Source organism: Tauraco erythrolophus, chromosome 1 (assembly GCF_009769465.1).
Source record: "Tauraco erythrolophus isolate bTauEry1 chromosome 1, bTauEry1.pri, whole genome shotgun sequence".
NCBI lineage: Eukaryota > Metazoa > Chordata > Aves > Musophagiformes > Musophagidae > Tauraco > Tauraco erythrolophus.
Genome location: NC_141465.1, coordinates 16,058,142 through 16,079,890, shown reverse-complemented (window position 1 = coordinate 16,079,890; position 21,749 = coordinate 16,058,142). Strand labels below are relative to the sequence as shown.

The window sequence follows — 21,749 nt, the reverse complement described above, 5'->3', positions numbered from 1 at the left end:
CAACATTCACTAACTACTGATCAGTACTGCTGTATCAGGTTACAGCACAAGACAAAAAGTGGAAAGAAAATGGTGAAAGGATGATTTGCAGAGTTGCTACATGGTTAGGTTTCCAAGTTGCTGTTTTAAGCCAACATATCAGAATGCAAAAATCCAGGTACCAACATACCTTGTCAGCTAGAACACCTCACAGCTTCATCACACTTCCCAGCAACACACGGATTTAAGGAGCCACGCTTCCGTCAGTGGCCAAAAGCCACACAGATTTCTCCAAACAAAGCACATTTAATAACACTTCTTTGAAACCAGCTATTTCTGATTAATTCATAGCAACTCTTCCCCTTGAATGTTTTCACAGTTCCTCTAGCATTAACCCTCTGGAGACTTTTTATCTCTAAATTCCCCATGCAAAAGCGGAGGTAAATCTCTCCAAACAATCATGTCACACCTATAAGCAACCCCTTTTCTTTGTTGTCTTCATCAAAGTCACCTGTAAGCAGTTAGTTCCGCAGACGACACTCAGCTGAGGGTCAAGACACAAGTGTGTTAACCAGACATTTTACAAAAGGCCATCCCCTGTTATGGGACTATGACATTCCCCATCACAGGCCCTTACCACAAGAATAAGGGGAACCTCTCAGAGTGCAAAACATGACAGTGACAGATATTTTAAATAAAAACTTTCTGGCAATTAAACAAAGAGAGACAAAAGAGAAGATTCTTAAATACTTTAAGCCCCTTCCAATAAAGGAAGGACACGAACTCTACCTCCTGTTTCATGTAATGAAGCCACATGGGAATTGAGTTTTGCTTTTTATTTAATAATTCTAAATGTTGACTCAAAATTTATTAAGCCAGTTGGAAACAGTTAATACTCTTCACACTTACCCTGTATGGATAACATTTTTTAGCTAACTATAGAATTAGGATTTGGAACAAAGCACCTATGACTCACTTTTGCAAAACAGCCAACCAAGCCCTGCCCCGCTCCCACCTCCCTCTCAAGTACCAAACAAGACCAGCCACTCAAACCTCTAGATTTTATGTCCTCCTTATCACTGTTAACAGCTCTATTCTCTCAATAAACTTCAGAATCATCTGCAACACCTCCCTTAACCTTTTGCCCCTTTGGACCACAAGCATTCATTCCTTCCTTTTTTAATTTGTGCTCTTTCAAATCTAGACCATGCTTGACTGATTTTTCATAAAACATAACCTTTTTCTGCTCCTTCCAAATCTCAGTATTTATCTTACCAGTATAGCAGAAATGCCTGTGTTAAAAACAATCTCACGCTTTTGCCATTCTCTCCCTCCTTTCAAATTTCTTTGGGCTTCTGCCTTGGCACAGAAAGTTCAAGTGTCTTATCTCCACCTTTGAAGAAATGACAGACTTGCAAACATACCAGTTGCAATTTTATTCTGTCCTCCTTCTCCCTCTGTATATTTCTGAATCCTCTTCTGCATCTCTTCTCCTCTGTCCCTTCTCATGCTTGGTTTTATACCGTTTCATTGCCAGCCTTGCAGTTGGAACAACTACAATTTTCCTATCGGCAAAACAGTCTTCTCTCTCTCAAGTCTCTCTGTAATCACTTATGCATCAGTTTCCATGCCAATTGTATTCCCTTGCAATCTATAAACTGTTATCTTCCAATACATCAAATTATTTGTCTGATTTAAGCTGATCAGGACAGAGACTATGGGCCATATTTAACTCTTTGAAAATTCAACCAAGTTGATGAAATTATATCAGGTACGAATCTGGCCTCATATTTTCATCATTTGTAAATTCCCACATACATCTGTGAGTCAAACCAATCCTTTGACAACATTCCATTACCTCGTTTCATTCGCTTGTCATATAGGGACATAAAACACTCATCTGAATGATATGGTGGTTGTTACCCAGGGCTTTATTCTGATTCCCATGGCTTAGATTCGAAATATGCTTTTGATAGGATTCCCACTGGGGTGTTAAGGGTGTTAATCAATACTGGCAGCAATTCAGACCTCAGTGGACTTACCACATTTATCCTATCATCCCATCAAATTTTAATCAGGCTTTAATGGCTTTGCTAAATAAACTTTTCTCAACAGCTGAGTATAGATGCAATATCTGAGTAGTTGCCAATGCATTTATGCAGCCCTGCAAATGCCCTGAAAAAAATGTTTTTTCATTCAGCTACAGCTTGCTTTTTAAAAACCCTAAGTACATGAAATAATGTCCTACTACAGACCTTTCAATAGTGCTGATGTACAATGGGCCAGTGAAGAGGGTCAGTTACTGTAGGGGAGGAAGGATGATATCCTAAGTTTCTCTCATTGCTTTTAACCCTCTAGTTTCCAGCTCCAGTGTGCACTAGTTCAGTGCTGTTCTACAAGCCCTTGGAATTTAGATTTTTTCCATTTCACTACTGAGTGACCTTTTGGAGGTGTGGTTGCTGAATTTTTCTGTTTCAGGACTTTTGTCTATTCTAAAATTCACTTCATTTGCCTTCTAAGTCAGAGCACTTTTATGCCCTTATATTCTGAGAAGCATACAGGATTTGCTACGTGTCTAAATATTTTACTGCAGATGATTTAGATCTTATTTTAGATGGAGAAGAGCATTGAAAATGATGTGTCTATGTCTAATTTAGATCATATTCACCAGTGACAGTTCCTACAGGTCACTGTATGAAAGATGTAGTTTTTGCTATGCATTTTTGGTTACTATGCTACCATGCAAAGTAAATGGTAGAACTTTATTAGGATAAGTCTTCCAAAATTCAAGTTGCACCTGGGTATATTTCCTGGAAGTATAACTCATGCTTCATACTATCACATGGATTGCACTCAGGTTTATATTACTAGTACTGAACAAGGTCAACTGTCAATTTCTTCTTTAATCAACTGTTAACAGGGTTCCATACAATTAATAATACCTAATTTCATTAAATGTAATACATAAAAACCTGAAATTACTTTAGTTCATTTTAAATGCTACTGAGTAATCTTACTACACAAGAATCTAAGTGCCTCTTCAACCATTAAAAATACAGGAAATATTTTTATTATTAAAAAAAATATTGCCAGATGAAGCCTTTCTAAAGTATATTTTAGGATGCAATAGCCATCCCCAAATTTGGACAGACCAGCAGCAGTAGCCTTGCAACCTGTGACCTTGTTTTCCTTACTTAGCTATGGCAACAAGAAAGGGATGTCCTGGAACAACCAGATGTCCCTGTCCACTTCCGTGCACTGAGATACAGCTGCCACAGAACCACAGAGCTAGAAAGGACTTTAAGAGGGAATCAGATAATCTCCTTACCCTGTGTCATTCCTGACATGCTTCTCTAACCTGCACCTGAAGACCTTTAGGGACAATATTTCTTACCCTACCCACTCTATACCTCATCTTAAGTAAGATGCCCACTTAAATAAGATGCCTCCCTTCAGCACGGCACTTTGACTGGCACAGATTTCAATTCTTCTTTGCAACTGCTTTTTATGCCCATGAAGACTAAATCTCTCTCTTGCCCTTTTCTTTGGGCTTAACGCTGCTTTCAGTCCACAGATCTCATTTGCTCGGCAACGATTCTTTTTGATTTTGTTGTGGACTCTGCCTATCTACTCCAAACAGCTTCTGAAGTATTAAGGTCCAAACAAGACACAGTACTCTGTGGCCTTGCCAATGTGAAGTAGACGGGAAAAGTTACTTCGCAGACCTTGCAGAGGATACTCCTGTTTCTGGATTCCATTGTGGGACTTGCCATTGTCACAGCGACGTGACACCCCTGACCTACTGCAACCTCTAATTTCTTCTGGCAGAACTCTTTCTGAACAGTTATCCACTGTCCTCTACTCTATAGCAGATTATTCCAGCCTCGGCGGAGTATTGTGCCCTTGCCTTTACTTATTTCCAATTTGTTCTTTAAAACTAATTAGTTACTAAATTATTTCTTAAATTTGTTGTGATGATTTTAAATTCTAGCTCTGTCCTGCTGTCTGCCTGTGTTCCTACTTGGCTTTGCGTTGCCTGAAAATTTCATAAGTTTAGTTGCAGTCTCAGGATCCAGAAGGTTAATGAGAATATGGGGAAACCCAGACTGCAGAACAACCCTACTTCATGTATCTTTCCATCCAAAGTCCATGCTCTCCATACAGTATGTAGCCAGTACAGTGTCCACCAACATAAATTTCATGAAGACCATATTTCTCTAGCTGCTCATAAGGATCTCATGTGTGAGAGTTTTAAAGCCTTACTAAAGTTGAGATTTATGATATCAACTGCTTCTCCCATACCCACAAAGCCTCTGCCCTGTTACAAAAGGAAACTAGACTGTTTGACATAATTTGTTCTTGACAGATCCATGTTGGCTCATACTTATATCGCTGTTATCTTTAAGGTGCTTATACTTTTTTGATAATTTGTTCTGGAAATGTTACAGCAGTTGACATTAAGCTGACTGGCCTGTAATTTCTTGGCTTCTCTTTTTCCTTCTTGTTAAAGACATGGATGACATTAGCGCTGTTCTAATCTCTTGGTTTCTTATGTATTCTCCACAAATTTGCAAAATAAAAAGCACAATGAAAGTGTTCACATTCCCCATCAAATTCTTTTTGGCTTCAAATACAAGACAGTTTGCAATAAATTTCTTGTTGCTCAGTAGGAAGAATATCTACAGTGATCAAAAATACCCAGCATTTCTAAATTAACTTCTCCCAGTAAAATCGGAAATACTGTTTTCTGCCTCCTCTTAGCAGGGTAAAACTTTGCTTGAGAACAAATGTTGGCTCTGTAGCATCAGCGACAGCTTCTCAGTGTAATCTTAGTTCATATAAATACATGCTGCTTACAATGTCACTATTAAGGTAATGCATTCATTCAAACTCAGTTTTTAATTGCTCATTTTTTCTTTTCAGTTCAGAAAAAAGTACTGGTATCAGCAGTCTCCAGTGCAGATTTTCTTCTTTACAGAGTCATTTTTGAAAGCAAAAATGCCACCTTTATCCTACCAGGAAAGGAACATGGCTCCAATAAATAAAAGTGCACATGAATGCTCTGTGTGAAAGCGAAAGAAGGAGTATTAGTTATGAGCTCTAATGTTGTTGCTTCTCTGGATGCAGATAAATAATAACGTGAACCATTTAACTTAGGAAAGGCCATCTAGCCTCTTTTCCCCACAGCTGACTGTCTAGTGAGGCGATGTTAGATGGATATACAATATATACTTTACAACATCGTTTTGTAGAACTTTCTAAAACTCTTCATTTTTCTTTTTTCTCCCTTTCCCCCAAACTCACTAAATGTAGGTGTCTGCTGCAGCATCTAAACTCTAGTTGAAAAAAGGATGAGCCTGGTAGCAAAGCTGCTCTGAGAGTAACTTCGTAACGATTACTGCATCAAAGAGCAATATATCATAACATTTTCTCCTTCTAGTAACATTTTTTTTTTCACACATTTTTACACTTAGCCTCTGCTAGACAGGCCTCAAGGGATTAAAATTTGGTGATGAATTCCAGGGTTTCCTTTGCTGTACAGTCTGCTGCATTTAGTGCTCTAAAGCAGTTAGGCATATTTTTTATAGAATCTTTAGAAAATATTTTCTTTGGAAGAACAAAATATATTTTAAAGCATTTTTACCTACTATGCATGCCTGTAAATAAATCTAACTTTTTTTACAAGTATTTTAATTTTCTGAAGTGAAAGGAAATATATCAGTCACAATTTTTTAGGTAGGAAGAGGAGCATTACTATTGCAAACAGTAACAACAAAAAAAGCGAGACGACCCTGTGATTACCCTAGGTAAATGAATCCCTTCCTCCTGCAGCTCAGATACTCACAAAAATGGGCAAGACTGGAGCATCTTTCAAAACTAAACATCTGTCTCTTCAGGGTACAGTTAAGGGAAAACGCTGCAAACCCTGAGAAGCTTCCTTTCCCACGTTGATCCCTGGAGCGTGCACATTCCCTTCCTAATAGAGAAGGGTGAGCAAATACAGTGCTGTGGATACAGCTGATAGTTTATTGGAGTATCAGCCCTGCTACAGAACCTGCTGCAATGCCATGAGTTCTCATCTGATCAGTATTGCTGTGTCCCTGGTTCTTGCCTCACTGCGCTATCGGTTAGCACACTGGACACTGAGCAGGAATGAAACACTGACAGTAGTCTGCAGCTGCAGAAAAACACTGAAAGAAGCTAAAGAAGTACTCCGGTGATAGTTTTTTGGTTAATTTTACATGATTCTATGTAGCTAACCACAAACATCCCCAAAAGTCAGCTTCTAGATGCACTCCTTTTCTGTGGTTTAAATCCATGCCCATACTGAACGATGCACGAGAAGGGTGAGCCGAGACCACAGCCAGAAGATGCTCTCTGGGTATCGTTCTGTGCAACTGAACCCACTAAGCAGTAGGCCCCCCAAGCACACAAGCCACATAGCCTCCTAATCACCCCATTCCTGTCTATGTGATGCTAAATCCAATTATTTGAGCCAAGAATGACCCTTTAGATGGAGCTGTGAAAACAGTAGTTGAGATTTAACTCTTAATAGCACAAGTCTGTGGGGCTGTGGGGCTAAGTGGGGGAGGGTGTGTCAGGGTGAAAGGACCAATCTTGGGCAAAGGACCTTTATAGGAATTATTGCAATCATCTGACCGTTGTGGTGTCCGGCACAAACAGCAAGGGAGTGAAACTGGGATTCAGATCTGGGTTATATTACTGTATCACCCTCCAAACTGCTGCTTGGGCTTGGGTGGTCATCTCTGTTTTCCCTCAGCAAAATGGGATTGCATCGATATCATGTATCAAGACTGCAAGATCATCAAACAGTGGTTCAATACTCATGTAGTTTACTTAGTCATGGCCATGCTCAGAGAACAGGATCTCAAACCTACAGCAGTGGCAAACTGCTTGCTGAAAAGGTTTTGTGATTTTTAGTTTTGTTTTTTTTTTCTCCTCTTTCTTTCTTTCTTTTTATTATGCGTCTTTCTTGGTTGTCTGTCTTGTTGTATATTCTGTAGTCTGTATCAACAAGTTTGAGCAAACATATCTGACTGCAACTATCCTATCTAATTACTAGGTACATTTTTCTATCAGTACAGATAGCTGCCCTTTAAACTCTTTATGTGTTTATTACTTTATGTCCTTGCAGAATAAGTGATTGCTAAGATCTCCATGACACAGGCAGGTGACTGAAATGTAAAGACAACGTGTCCCATCCAAAATCTGTGTGTGAAGTTGGTAAGAGGAAATTGTACCTGATTCTCCTCAATTCCCAAGCTGAAGTATTAGCCACTTTCTTTCCAAGCGCAGATTACTTCTATCTGGCAGCTGTTGGAGTAATGCTGAAAGAGGAGCCTCTAGCCCCTGAGGAAATACTAAGCTGGAAGCTCATATCCTTTTTCAGAGAAATCTCCCCAAGTGTTACCAGAAATGAAGTCACATGTACCTTATTTCTGGTCAGATAACCATGTTATTGACAGAAAATTTCAGATTTACTTTTGCAGGATGATTAACTTATGTGCCTCAATCTTATATGAGACAAAAAGAAAACTGAGTTTCCTCTTATGGAAATGAGTTTTGTATAATTGCAAAAATAATGCAGAATTTCTGAGGAAAATGCAGTGTCAATTGTCTTCAGCAATTTAGGACATCTGATGGTGCACAATTGCTGTAATTAATTACCATCATCTTACAGAATTAGTTCTAATTATCTGATGCCTTTCCACTAAGAATATATCTGAAGCATTCTTTGGCAAACGTATGCCATTTTTTTTACCCAAAAGCTAAAATTTATCAGCCAGTATACAGGATATTTTGTGGGGTGGGGAAGACATAATCTAGCTGAGTTTACTGTTTAATTCATACAAATAGCAGAAATTAAGGCACTGGTCTGGGGTCTTGGTCACATAACTGCAACCAAAATTCAGCACTAAGTAAGAGGAAGATGAGTGTAAGCTGCTGGCCTGCGATTCAGGGGAACTGGTTTCATTTCTACTCTCTGCCATGCACTTTGTGCACAATACTCTGTGGGTCACTTAACATCTCAGTGCTTTATCTCCCTATCTGTAAAGCAAGGAAGTAAAGGCTATTAAGATTTTAGGGTCTAGGGGTCAAGGGGAGTTTTACTTGGAGCTTATGATTTGTGGCACAACTTGTAATGGCATGAAAGCTAATATTCCACCAAAGCTGTGAGGAGGGCGATGGCAAATGTCTTCCTCGAGGAGTCGTTCTTCTGGAATGCCCTCACATGATTCACCACAGAGTTTCACTTTGAAATCGTAAGATTGACCCATTTTTGCAGGCTTTTGGAGAAGGACAGGTTGGAGGGATATGCTGGTTAATTTTTGCAGGTTGCGGTGTGGGAGGGAATATTTCTTACAGTGAGAAATGGATTTTTTCCCCCCTCTCTTTTAAACCACTTTGCACTGTAACAATTGATTCCTTTAAATAATAAGGAAGATAGACTATCTTTTAAGCCCTTCCAAATCTCACCACATAAGAATTGTTATACTCACTGAACACCTTTCATTAGGATTGCTAAAGATAAACCCTCTCTGCTTCTTCGTAGCTTCACAAAAGCTTTTAAAAATGTAGACTCATATCTGCAGGAAGCAGCTATTATTAATGAAGCAGCTGGATTTCTTTATAAATAGGTTACTTTGCAGCCATTTGCTCTGCTAATTATTAACAGAAATGCTGATGATATATCTACAGTGCTTTGGGATGCTGAATATTATCTAAAGTCCTTTTAAAAAGCATTTTAGAAGAATAAACCATATCTGAAGTGTGAATTGAAACTGTAAAATAATATACACGGAAAGCAGCTGCAGAAATGATTAGCTCACATTGCTCCCCAGCAGTTTTGCCTACAAATATGTCTGATGCAATGTGAGAAGTATTGCTTCACAGTAACATCATAATTTTGCTGATGTCAGTTTCTATTAAAGTATCCTAATAAATAGTAACTATTCTGATAAATAAATGCATGTGAATAATAATTGGAATGTAGATATTGTAGTAGAGCACTTCAGAGAAAGGTAATTCTGCCTCATGAATTATTTCAGTATTTGGTTGTATTCTCTTCTGTGAAATCCTGCGCACACCACACATGCACACGCGCAGAGCAGAGTTTCAGGCTCAGGTGAGTCTTCCTGGGTCACTGCTGAAAATTACAGACCAGGGAAGCCCCAGGTACTCAAATTAGTGGCAGTCTGTCTGAGATGAGCCTGAAAAGTGAGAGGGGTGATTTTTAAAACCTGCCCAAGAAGAACTTGTTGATATCAAACTCTCCAGAAAAATAACTTCATTTTGAGAGATCAGCAAATTCTCACCAGAAACTGGGGTGCTGGTGTGTTTCTGACAACAGAGCAGATATCTGCCATGTGTCTTGACAAAGGAAAATAAAAAATTATTTGGGAGAGTCAGTGAAGAGGACAACAAGAAACATTAAATAAAAAATACTATGGAATAATCAAAAGCAAAAGGAAGGGGGAAACAATGTATAGAAATATCTGAGATAATGGCTCTGATGTGCTTTCAGGACAGTATCCTCTGTTCCAGATGCTCTTTTCTTCTCGCTACCTCTTTTCCCAACCTGCTGTCAAACAAGTACTCTGTGTATGACTTTTTCTCCGTCTCTCTGATATCAGTCGTCTTTCTAAAGTGTTGGCTTTTTTTTCCCTCCTGCTAATTCACTCTTTTCTCTTAGCAGTTCCTTCTTCCTGCTACCAAAGCATCCTTGAATCACCATCGTCTAGATTTTCATGCAAATATTTTCACAGCTCCTTGTCGAACACCTCTCCTTTGCACTTGAGATACCCTTCCAAACGAGTTCACAAACCTGTAGTCCTCCTATTGCCTACCCAGACCTTGCCTACAACTCCACCTTTATCATCCTGCAAGACAGTAATGGAAAGGAAGCAGTATAGTAAGGACTTTTTAAGACAAATTTGAAATACTTCACAATCAAATTATTCACACAGGATCTTATGTCAGTGGGCCTCTGGAGCATTGCCAGGGGTTCTGTTAACTAAGAGACTATTTTAGGATAAGTTTAGCTTAGGGGGGTTATCCTTGCCTTCTACTTTTCTAAGAAAAATTAAATACAATTGTGCCAACATGTTATTTATGCTTTCTGTAGCCCTTTACTGTTTATTAGTGACCTTTGGGGGTTAATTAATGCTAGGACATTTCACCCATGAACTGTTTTCTAATTCAATTTGTTAAATGTGAGTAACCATAAATAATCATAAATCAATTACTGAGTCTCTTCTACACTCCACCAACCAAAAAAAGCCGTAACAAAGTATTTTTGAAGGTGATTGAGAAAAATTAACCACTTCCATAAGGATAGGCATTTGTGCTTCAATTTATCTTTTCCTTCACAAAAACACTATTTGGAACACATTTTGCTAAATATGGGAACTACTTTTGTAGAAGAAATCAATTATATTTAGTTTAAATCTTCTTTTTTTCCAGCCATGCTCTAATGTATCACTGTACCTCAGAAATGTACCCTGGGGAAACTGTTTCTATTCTTCACTAAAAATCCATGAATAACATTATGTAGAAATTAATTTATGACAAATGATTTAAAATCTTAACCTAGAATGGTGTCTTATTCAAATGTCATCAGAAAATGGCACCTCACCCGCAGAAAGGAATCAAGGGATCCATTCTCCATGTATTCAACTACAATCATTACTGGTCTGCCTGCAAAACAGCAAAGAAACACATCAGGATTATAGACATATTATGGGGCTTTTATAATTCCAGCTGTTATGCACAGATTATTCGCAGTAGTTAAATATGTTCCATATTTTCAAAATCCTCATTTATATCACAAACACAATTGCCTGTGTTATTCTCCAATAATTATTTTCTATCTTTTTTATTTTTTTTGATACTGGATTAGCTCAGCGTGCATCATTCGCTCTGGTATATTCTCCCCTTAAAAAGGATCAAAGAAGAGCCTTCTATTTCCAAATAGCAACACTTGCTGTGTAAAATTCTGGAATATATGAGTTAAGGCAAAAAAAAAAAAAATTCATAAGCCATATCCAAGAAGTTACAAATTCAGTGCTATAGTTTTCATCTCAAAGAAAAATATCTTGATTTAGGGGCATACAGATAGAAAGATAGAAGAGGATGTCATAAAAAAATCTTTCCTAGATTGCATGTGTGGATTGGGTGTGTATAATCCAGCGAACTGTGAATTCACATTTGTACATATATAATACATACACAATGTTACTCAAATCAAAGGTTTGCTCAACTAGCACAGCTTTCCTGTATGGTTCCAGGGTGGGATCATATTCAAATTGAAGTAGAATAACATATTACGTATTTCTTAAAAGAACATCCAAACTTGAAGTTAAACTTTTAAACTGAGTACTTAACTAAACACCATTTCACTGTTGATACCCAGGAATAAACTACCACTCTAGAACTGCTTGACAGGAGAGGTCCAATTAGCATGCTAATCAAGCTACGCAGCAAGACGTTTTATAGAATTGTTAATATTACAGAGGAGCCATTCTAATATATGCAAAACTAATGTAATGAATAAATACGTAAGATTGGGAAGGAGGTAAAAACTCTTAAAAAGGCTAACTTTTATTTCCCTGAGAATGCCTGTCTCTTTTGGGGTTTGTGGGGAACTGGAGGTGTGCCAAGAGGTGACACCACGAGTCCGCCCATTTCACTTTCTTGATACAACACTAGCTGTTCCAATATTTTTCAAATCCAAAGGAAGCCTCTTTCATGATTTTATTTTCTTTGCCTCTCGAATTATGTTTGTGTTTTATTTGGACGAGGGGATGAGAAACAAATAGAGTGTTCAGGGTGAGAAAGTATAGAGGGGCATTATGATTGTTCCAGCAGAATTGTCCATTTCTGTACATGCTAACTTTCTGTTCAGCGTGGTTAATAGTGGAAGTGTTTATTAAAGTGTCCACAACATACAATAAGCCACAGCCAGGTATTTCTCCTAAGCTGTTACAGCTAACCTTGAATTTAAAAAAGTGAATGAGCCATTTCTCTGTTCATCACAGCATGTTGACTCAGAGTTCCAGCTACCCCCATGACGCTCATTCACGTAGCATAGTCTTGTCCTTCTGGAGCTTCTCATAATAGCCTCTTATTTCTTCTAATAAAATTTGGGGTTCTTCCTGCATTCACCCTCATGTTTAGGTCTTCAATGAATGAAACATTGCTTCATAATGTTGGCACAGTAGTACATTTTTTTTCTGTGTGAAAACTCTCAGATGCCTTAATAGTCTTTTTGGATAGCCTTTCTGAAGTGTGAAGAATTACCAGCTTCTTTTTTTTTTTAATTGAACGTTTGGTCTCAGATGCAGATGTGCATCTGCCACCAAATCAATTTATATTCATCTGCATCCTTTGGTTATACCCTGCTTTTTGCATTATAAACTGAAACTATACATCAATTTTAAGCTCTTAGAGATCATAGTATTTTTAAAATTAATGTTTTCTTTACTTTGGCTTGCTAATGATGACTAGTTGTATAGCCTAGTCTCTTTAGTTTTGAGCACATTAATGACCTAGATTCCCTTACCTTTACCATTTGCTTATTTTCAATGGGCTGACATCTCCCTGTGGAAGAAACATTCTATAATCTAGAGAAGTAAACAAATGGCAGCCTGATGCTAGAGGACCTTACTATATGCAGAACTCTCTCAAGCAAGTAGTAATTTCTAAATTGTTGCAGACAACAGCATCTTGCAATAAATATCAGATCATGTATTTGATCAGGCATAAGTTACCCAGAAATTTCTCTTTTTGAGTAAACCATCTACTAAACACCTTTATGGAAGATATGCATTTGAAAGGAATGACAAATGGAGCTACTGAGCTTCCAAACAGTGTCTTTAGTTTCTTTTTAGTAATCCTTTGGCACCCTATGCTTCCCAGAAGCTATTTTGTAAGGTTCTCTAGAGGTTCATAGGCTCTCATTACATCTTTTATGCTCCTAAGATTCATAGCCTTCAACATAAATTATTTTCATACTTACTTTGTAAAAACAATTTTTAATTCTTCTACGTTCTCTCACAAATTATGCCCCACTCCAGAAAAAAACCCAACAAACTGTACTTCATTTTGCTCAGACCAACACTATGAACTTCTAGGCTAAAGTAACTACGAAATGTATCTATATGCATTTATCTGTGGATTTAAAAAAGACATTTCAGTGTTTTTCACTGGATAATGTTTATGAGTTTTTAATTTGCTTGATGTGTTTCTTTAATCCTTGAAATGATATGCCTTAACGCATCAAGCCATCCCTGATGAAAATACTGCATCATACCAGTGAGTTGTTTCAAGAATACGCACACAAAACCAGCTCTTCCACATGATAACACAGGACTGGCATGATCCGGTAAATACACCAAAATAAGTAGTATTTATCTTCATATAGGTTGCTGTGTGTTGGAAGATCAGTATACCATTAAGTATTCAGGAAATTCAGTGAACAATACATTTAGTCACTTAGGCTGATAGCTTTCCACAGACAGTCTGTATCCCTCTCCAACCCACCTAAATTTCAAATGAATTTGATGAAAGATTGTGTCAAAACACCACAAAAAATGAAGTTAGTGCCATCACTTGATTATCTTGAGCAAAAATCTTAATCTGGATCCTAACACTAACTTCTTAAATAATCTTCTTATAGTGTGGCAGCACTTGATAAAAGCCATCCTATTTTGGCTGTATCACTGAACATATTTATGTATTCCAAGCTGGACTGTGACAGGGGATACTGAGTGAGACTTTTAGTCAGCACAGCATTTGTCTTTGGAGTACCTGTAGATCAAAAATATCTCACCCATTGTTTTGGTTGCTTGAAGATACAGTAAAAAACTCTGCTACACAGCAGATTCCAGTGGGTACATTTATCATCAAAGTGGTAACATACAGATTCTATTCCAGCATACAATTATATTCCAATCATTTTATAGGTTTGCAAATTTCATACAGGGATCTCTGAATATTTTACGAGTGTAAGTACATCAAGTGTCAGGAAACATAAGGTAGGTCACATCTTGATTTCAAAGGTGTGGTAGGAAAAACAGGCTCAGAAAATTAAGTGGCCCTCCTCATCTAGTCCATATAGTACACCCAACCAGGCTGTGTTTGGTTACCAACCCACAATATTGTATTTTCTTCCCTAGCTCAGTATCCTGTAGAGGCACTTAAGTGATTCCACTGTGCATTCACGGGAAATGAACAGACTCTCCAGTTCATAAATGGTTAAAGGAATGGGAATAGTAATTAGCACTAGTAATTGACTCTGCAGAAGCTGGCTGAGACATGAGGATGAGCAGCTGACTCTGGCATATCCAAGGGGGAGAATCCAACATGGGCATCTCAGTCCAGAGACTGTCACCAGTCCCAAGGGCAGGCAGCAGGAGAGACTGGTTTTTCACTCCCCTGTGAAAAACACTGATCCTGATGTGTATAGCTGTGGCGCTCCATCGGTTCCAGATCCCGGAAGCAAACTCTGAAAGCACAGCTCTACTTCTGATAGCCTACATATAACACAGCGCAATCTGGGATGCCTACCCTCCTAAGGGTCAGAGGGTGGCAGCCAACCCAGGGCTTGTACAGACCAAAGTTCTTGGTAAGACAAAAGGCTATGGATGACATTAGTTGATGTTAGTTTCCTTTTTAGATGCAAAGAACAGATGATATTCTTTATACTGTGGTACAATTTGAGTCCAGATTAAGGTCTGTGCTGAACCCTGTACAAACACAGAATACTGCTTTTACTTTAAAGAGGAGTACGAAACTGACTTTGAAAAATAATACTGGGAGATTTTTAAACTAGCATAATGTTTGCCTCTAGGAAAAATAAAAGGACTATTACTTAGATTATGAAAATCCATGTTGGTCTCATGGTACTAAAAAAGATGAATTCTTCATCCTTAAAACAAGGATAAGCATGAAAAAAGGAAGGGGGACAGAGACAGCTGAGACACAGAAGCAATCTTAGATTATTTCATCATGTGGCAGGCTAATGCAATTCTGGAAGGTATTGAATTATTTGCCTATATTTATGACTGCTTACACATATGAAACATGGACATCTTTACCTGAAGAAACAAGTTTAAAGATAAACAGCAGCGGGAGGCCATACAGATGGGAGTTGGGAAAGCTCAGGGCTCACTCAGAAGGACGGCCCAGGCTGCAGCACAGAGTCAGCCGTGCCAGTGCTGCGTGGGCCCGCTCCATGGGCACCTGTGAAAGCTCACACGTAGCCCTGGGGAACTCTGTACAGAAAAGAGAGCACGCACCAGAAGACACTTCTTGCGACCGATGACGAGTCCCCTACGCGGTGTGGGTGCACCTCACCAGATGGCTGGACACTCAAACTCTAGTTTAAAGACTTGACCAATTCAGGTGAGTGTTTTCAAATAGATACAGGCATATGCACTGGAGAAGTATCTGAAGAAGCACCAGGTTAATTTTAGAGCCAAGATCCGCATGAGAGAAGGCATGGAAAAAGGACACTGAAAAAGATGTCAGCTGGGGCTGACGACTTGGAATAAAAGACAGAGGTGAAGAGTATCTAGGAGCTAAAAACTGAAGACACTGCTGGAAGAGAGCACAAAACTTCATGTTTGAATTGGAGGAGGACGAAATATAAAAAGGTTTGAAGATGGATTCAATGATCAAACCAGTCAAACAAAGAATTCTTGAAGCAGTTTTAGATACCTAGCAGTGCTGAAGTAGGGAGTATCGTGAAAAAATGACTTTTAAACTAGAGGAATTATATAAAGTGTTCTGAGGCAATAGCTTTTAACCCCAAATATTGATTTTACACATTATGTATATCTATCAGATTTAGCATTTTCAGTACCTTAGTGCAACAAATTTATCATTTTACTACATAGTTAAGAGAACGATATGAAATTATAATAATATTTATACATGATATACATGATAACATAACCAGATTCACTGTTTTCATAATTTCTGTGGAATTATAAATATTCCCACTCCAGACACATGTGTGGGATATTGGCTGAAATAGCTTTCCCTCCTCGCACATGGAGTATCTTCGGCTCTAGCAGATCCAGTTCAGACTCCCGCCATCTCAGAAAGCCAGATTCAACACGCAAAAGCAGTACCAGTGCTTGGCATGATGCAGAAAAAGGACCGAAATTTCATTACTCAGAACTTAGATGAATCTGCAGAAGGTGCAGGCGTTATTCACTGTTTTGATGCAACTACTACCTTGTGACAAGAGGCTGACTGGTTGTGACAAGGTGGGTTTTCTTCCCTGAGAAAGTTCTTCACTGGAATTCTCCCACTCAGCTGTACTGCAATGCCATTCAAATGAAAATAGCATAAATGACAAACAACCTATATTGATGTCATGTCACCTCAGGATACGTTACAATTTTGTGTTTTCCACTGATCAATCTGCTTGACATTTTTTTTAATAATCAGGAATGCAAAAAAGAAAAAAGAAAGCCATACATTGCAGGATAATGTAAAATACCAATTATGTTTAAAACTCACATCGTATATATTTTTAGTTCTCTCTCTATTTTTTTTTTTTTTCACAACACAAGGTTTTGATAGTGTGTAATTTAATTGAGTGGTAGAGTGATGAATAAGGAGGAGAATCTGAAGTATCATATCAATGACAAAATATTCAGCTTGTTGTCTCCTGTTGTCATTTTAAATTAAGATGCAAAGCCCACTTTAATGATTTGTTTATGTAAGATTAAGCCTCCAAAAAGAATACTGTTAGTACATGCTGATTTCTACAGTCTTTACTTATAATGAAATCTTTAATACCCATTCTGGGAATAGATCCGTTGACATAAACACAGGATACTCATTCTTCCACTTAAAACAGCAAAGGTTTGAATCTGTTCTCTAGTTCATATAAGAAAATATTGCTCCATCACTTCTGCAGGTCGGTATTCACGTGTCTCAGAAAATCACCTCATCAGGCATTTTTTCACTCCAAAGTCATGTTCTGTTTTACTAACCCACCTTCTGCTAAAGCTAAAGCGATAAGACTAACAGAGCAAAACGCATGGTCACTCCCTGGGTTAGCGCTGGGCCCTTCAGCACTCCAATAGCGTGCAAAGCACCCACAATAAAGCTCTGTGTCCCCCACTGAAGCGCCCAGGGCTCAGAAGGCATCCCTAGATCTCACACTACTTCCATTCATTACAAATCACTTCAAACAGGAGCACCACTTGCCATGGCACTGCAGCTTCTTCACTGCTTCTACTAATAATGATGCAGTTGTACGCATCAGAGGAGAACTAACTTCATTGAATAAAAACCCCTATATTTTTCCATAACACAAAACCAATGGAGGAAAAAAAGAAAGAAATAAAACTAATGATTATGCAAAAATGAATTGAAAAAAATTCTGCCATGTTTTGCATTGTTAGCCCACATCAATACATGGGAAGCCAAAGAGAATTTGGCCACGAGTCACACCACTTGCATTACTGACTTCGGTTACAGGAGGTCCCTGACTGAGACCTGTGCTCCAAGCGGCCTCAAAAAATAGGAGTTGCAGTTCCAACCCTCTTCTTGAGACTTCAGAAGCTAGAGTTTGCAAACAGGGTCGCATTAACATATATACATCTTGCTGTTAATCACACAGATACAGCCTACTTATCTTGCTGTTAGTGCTCCTGTTTTCCTGTACCTATATACCACTTTTCATTAGTTTAGTTAGTTTGGTCAAGGGAAGACACCTTTGCAAAATCAATTCATAAAAATACAAAATACATGAATGAGCATAAGTTACTATTTTTCAGTGAACTCTGGCCATATAGATGTCACTGCTAGCTGAAGATTTGTTGTATCAACACAATCTGAAAATATTGTTCTCTGAGCTGTTTTACTGTAATTTTAGATTAAATACTTTTCCATTCACTACTCTGTAACCCACTGGCAAGAATTTACACCTGCTGGTATGTTTTGGAAGCCAAGAAAAGTCCGTATGTATACTTCTAAAATACCTTCTCAAATCCTTTGCTCCACCCCTCCTGCAGCAACAAGCACTGCAAACAGTTCTGGTTTCTCACATGACAAAGAGAGAACGTGCTTCGGATAACAAAAGTTTCAGCACTCTCTGGCATGCTGCTTCTGCAACCCCTTCGTATCAATCCTCCAGTGTGCCTAAAAAAGATATTCTGGAAGGTTTTGAGGGAAAAAAAAGGTGGAACTGTAAAGAGAAAGCAGTTGCTCTGTTTCCATGATTTGTTTTCTTATTCTTGACTTTCCGCAAGAATAGAGAGAGAGAGAAGCAAATGGAGTGCAGGAGAGGGTAAAACCAGAAGAAACAGTTGTTTGTCACTAATTGGAGGTTGGGTAAGTGAGACAGAAATAGTGGCTAAAATTATACCACAGAATTACAATAACTGGCCAAGTTTTGATTTTTTTTTCTGCATTTGTACTTTCCAGTCATATATTTTTTTTAAAAAAATTGTATTTCTTCAAGTTTCCATTTGTTGGGCTAGTTATCTGTATTATCTCTTTCGACATACTCATTAGCATTACAAATGTAATATGGATGAAGAAAGATCCATTTTATTCCTGCTGCTTATGTTTACATGAATATTACAAGCAGAAATAAAAAAGAAAAACCTTCATCATTAGGGCAAGATGGCTTATTAGGATTCGGAAGTATACATGGAGAGGAACAAGAGCTCATGTGTTTGTAGGCCAGTTCTGAAAGCTGCTACACAAACTATTCTAAGTACATCTAATGCATCTCATTTGACAGTCTTTACACTTTTTTTCAAATACTAACCTATAAACAGATAAATCAGATAAAACAAAAAGCCAACCATATCCTGGGCTGTGTCAAAAGAAGCATGGCCAGCAGGTCGAGGGAGGTGATTCTGCCTCTCCACTCTGCTCTCATGAGACCCCACCTGCAGTACTGCCTTCAGCTCTGGGCCCCCAACATAAGAAGGACATGGAGCTATTGGAGCGGGTCCAGAGGAGGGCCACGAAGACTATCCAAGAGATGGAGGCCCTCTCCTATGAAGACAGGCTGAGAGAGTTGGGGTTCAGCCTGGAGAAGAGAAGGCTCCGGGGTGATCTTATAGTAGTCTTCTAGTACCTAAAGGGTACAAGAAAGCTGGAGAGAGACTTTTTACAAGGTCATATAGTGATAGGATGAGGGGTAATGGCTTTAAACTGAAAGAGGGGAGATTTAGATTAGATATAAGGAAGAAATTTTTCACTTAGAGGGTGGTGAGGCACTGGAACAGTTTGCCCTGAGAAGTTGTGGCTGCCCCATGCCTGGAAGTGTTCAAGACCAGGTTGGACGAGGCTTTGAGCACCCTGATTTAGTGCCCCCATGGCAGGGGGGTTGGAACTAGATCTTTAAGGTCCCTTCCAACCTAACCATTCTATAATTCTGTGATTCTAAGAAATCCATGCTATGTATGGTGAAAAGAGAAGATGAGATGAAGTGACTTGGCCAAGGTATCACAAAACCCAAGTTGTCAGTCTGCAAGAAAAAGCTGTGGGAAACGCTGTATCTGCACAAAGTGTGAACAAAGAGGGCATTGCATTGTCTTCATGTTCCCCTGATCCTGAGAGGAAACCGTGCCAGCCTGGGCCCGTGGGGTAAACTGATGCATCTTAAAAAATAATCTGAATCATGGCAGTTGCTCTACAATTTCCACAGATCATTACAACAGCTGATTTTTGCATCAAAATCTTAGTCATGTACCCTGGAACTATTGTGCCATCTCTATGTCTTATAGGGACCACCTTATACTGACTTGAAAGAGGTTTTGAGAGATGACAAAAATCACAAGTCAGAACAATGAACAGAGCTCAAGGATTGCTTTTTTGACCATCCTGTCTCAAACACTAGGTTACATGGTCCCATTTTAACTCAAGAAATCCCAGCATTAAAGGAAGTCTTTATCAGTGTATAAGTAGGAGAGAGAATGTAGAATAGTTTCTTTGCAAGAACAGGCAATTTGTTAATGACCAGCCACAAAATATGCAGCCGCTCAGTTTTAATTTAATTATGTTTGGGGGAAGGGGGGCGGGGGGCGGAAGTCAGTTTTTAATAGAACTGATTCTGGTATAAGATCCATATTGCTTGAAATTTGACTTAGAACCCTAAAGATTCCAGCACTTCCACTTTAGCACTGAAGCAAAGAACGATAAAAAAATTTCCATAATACTAACAAAATCTGTTCAGATTCAGTTTGAGAGATTTGCCACGTTAGATTAACCAAAACAATTCACCTCACTTTTTTTATAACTGAATTTCTGCATATTTTGCTTAACGTAATGACATTTCACCCTTCAGTTAGTCTTAACATTTTCAATGTTCTTACCACTCTACATCCTCTTGTGGAAAGAGCAAGGGACGTTCTTTGGTTCAAAACGAGTCCACAGAGTCTGACTGCAACAAGGATCGCTTACCCTGCTGACCCCAGAGCATGTAAAGGAATTTAAACAAAATTAAGTCTGTGTATCAGTGGCTTCTGTACTTCATCCATATTCAGTATGCCATGACATATAACAGGTACTTACGGGACATAAGAAACTTAAGAAAAAGAAACATAAGAAAAAGCTTATTTAATCTCTATTGTGAATTTACCCATTATCATAGATATGTTATATTTAGAAGCTATAAGCTACAACAGAGATTTGAAAATGAGCAAAATAAAAAATTGCATAAGTTTACAGTAAAACATGTTTTATGCTTTCATAAGTATAATGACATGATTAAGGTAATAGGATTTTAATCCTATTCTGAAATGTCAGGGCATTTTTTGATTATTCATTACTATGTCTGATTGTGATCTTGATAAGATTCTGACATATCTTGCGCTTTAGAATATCCTTTATGTATTTTTTTTCATTTACTATTTGAGCACACATGCTCTGCTCCTATTTCCCTTTGGTCTACACAAACTTTAAATTTCTGGGCTATACAAAACTGATGAGTCATCACCTCCCTTATTGTTTATGAGTATCTTGCTGCTTTCTGCATATGAGAAAGGCATCGTTTCTCATCTTGAGAAGCAGTGGAGGCCACATATCAATACTCCCGAAGTTTCTGAAGTCCATAAAGGAAGCTTCAGTTGTAACGTGTGAGTTGTTAAATCCAAAATTAAGAAAACAAAACTTCATGAGTCAGGACTCCAACAAATAAATGATGCACTGGACCTAACATTGTGACATTTCTGCGACATTATGTTTTTTTTTTCTCATTTCTCTTTGAGGTTTTCTACCTTCAGGACATGAAGGCACACATTCTCAAGCTTCTCCCTTCAACTCTGATTTTGATCATGAACAAAAGCAGAGTTACAATGAAGATGAGCCAAGCAGCAAACTTTAGATGCAGAGGCTTTTAGACAAGCGTATACATCTTGAAGAAATAAGAAAAATTTGGAAACCCATTGACATATGAAAAAGAAAACCAAAAGCATTCATCTCTCATAACTCCTGTAACTGTGGAGAAATCTCCATAGGTAACAATATCTAGATGTTTTCTGAGAAGGAAAAATCCATTTCAAGGGAAGGAGTCAAATTTTCATAACTATGCATCACAAACAGATCATATGAGTCAGTCCAGAACTGTCTAGTCTTGCCCAACTGTATAAGGCACCTAAACAGGCTGGTAAAATAGCAATGTAGAATCCTGAATTAGGCATTTTGTTTCCCATACACAGTATTTGGGTCTGGGAATGGTACTTCAGCAAGTTGAACTTGGTAAAGGTACACTG

At 38.4% G+C, this 21,749-nt stretch overlaps 1 protein-coding gene across 2 annotated transcripts in view; it reads right to left on the bottom strand.

Moving 5' to 3' along the window:
• The window catches only part of EPHA6 (EPH receptor A6), a 524,483-nt gene that overhangs the window by 56,790 nt on the left and 445,944 nt on the right, over positions 1-21,749 (bottom strand). For both annotated transcript variants that reach the window (XM_086629497.1, XM_086629571.1), the window contains one exon: positions 10,637-10,698. In XM_086629497.1, coding sequence (XP_086485623.1) covers positions 10,637-10,698 — 62 coding nt within the window. The remainder of the gene's footprint in view (positions 1-10,636; positions 10,699-21,749) is intronic.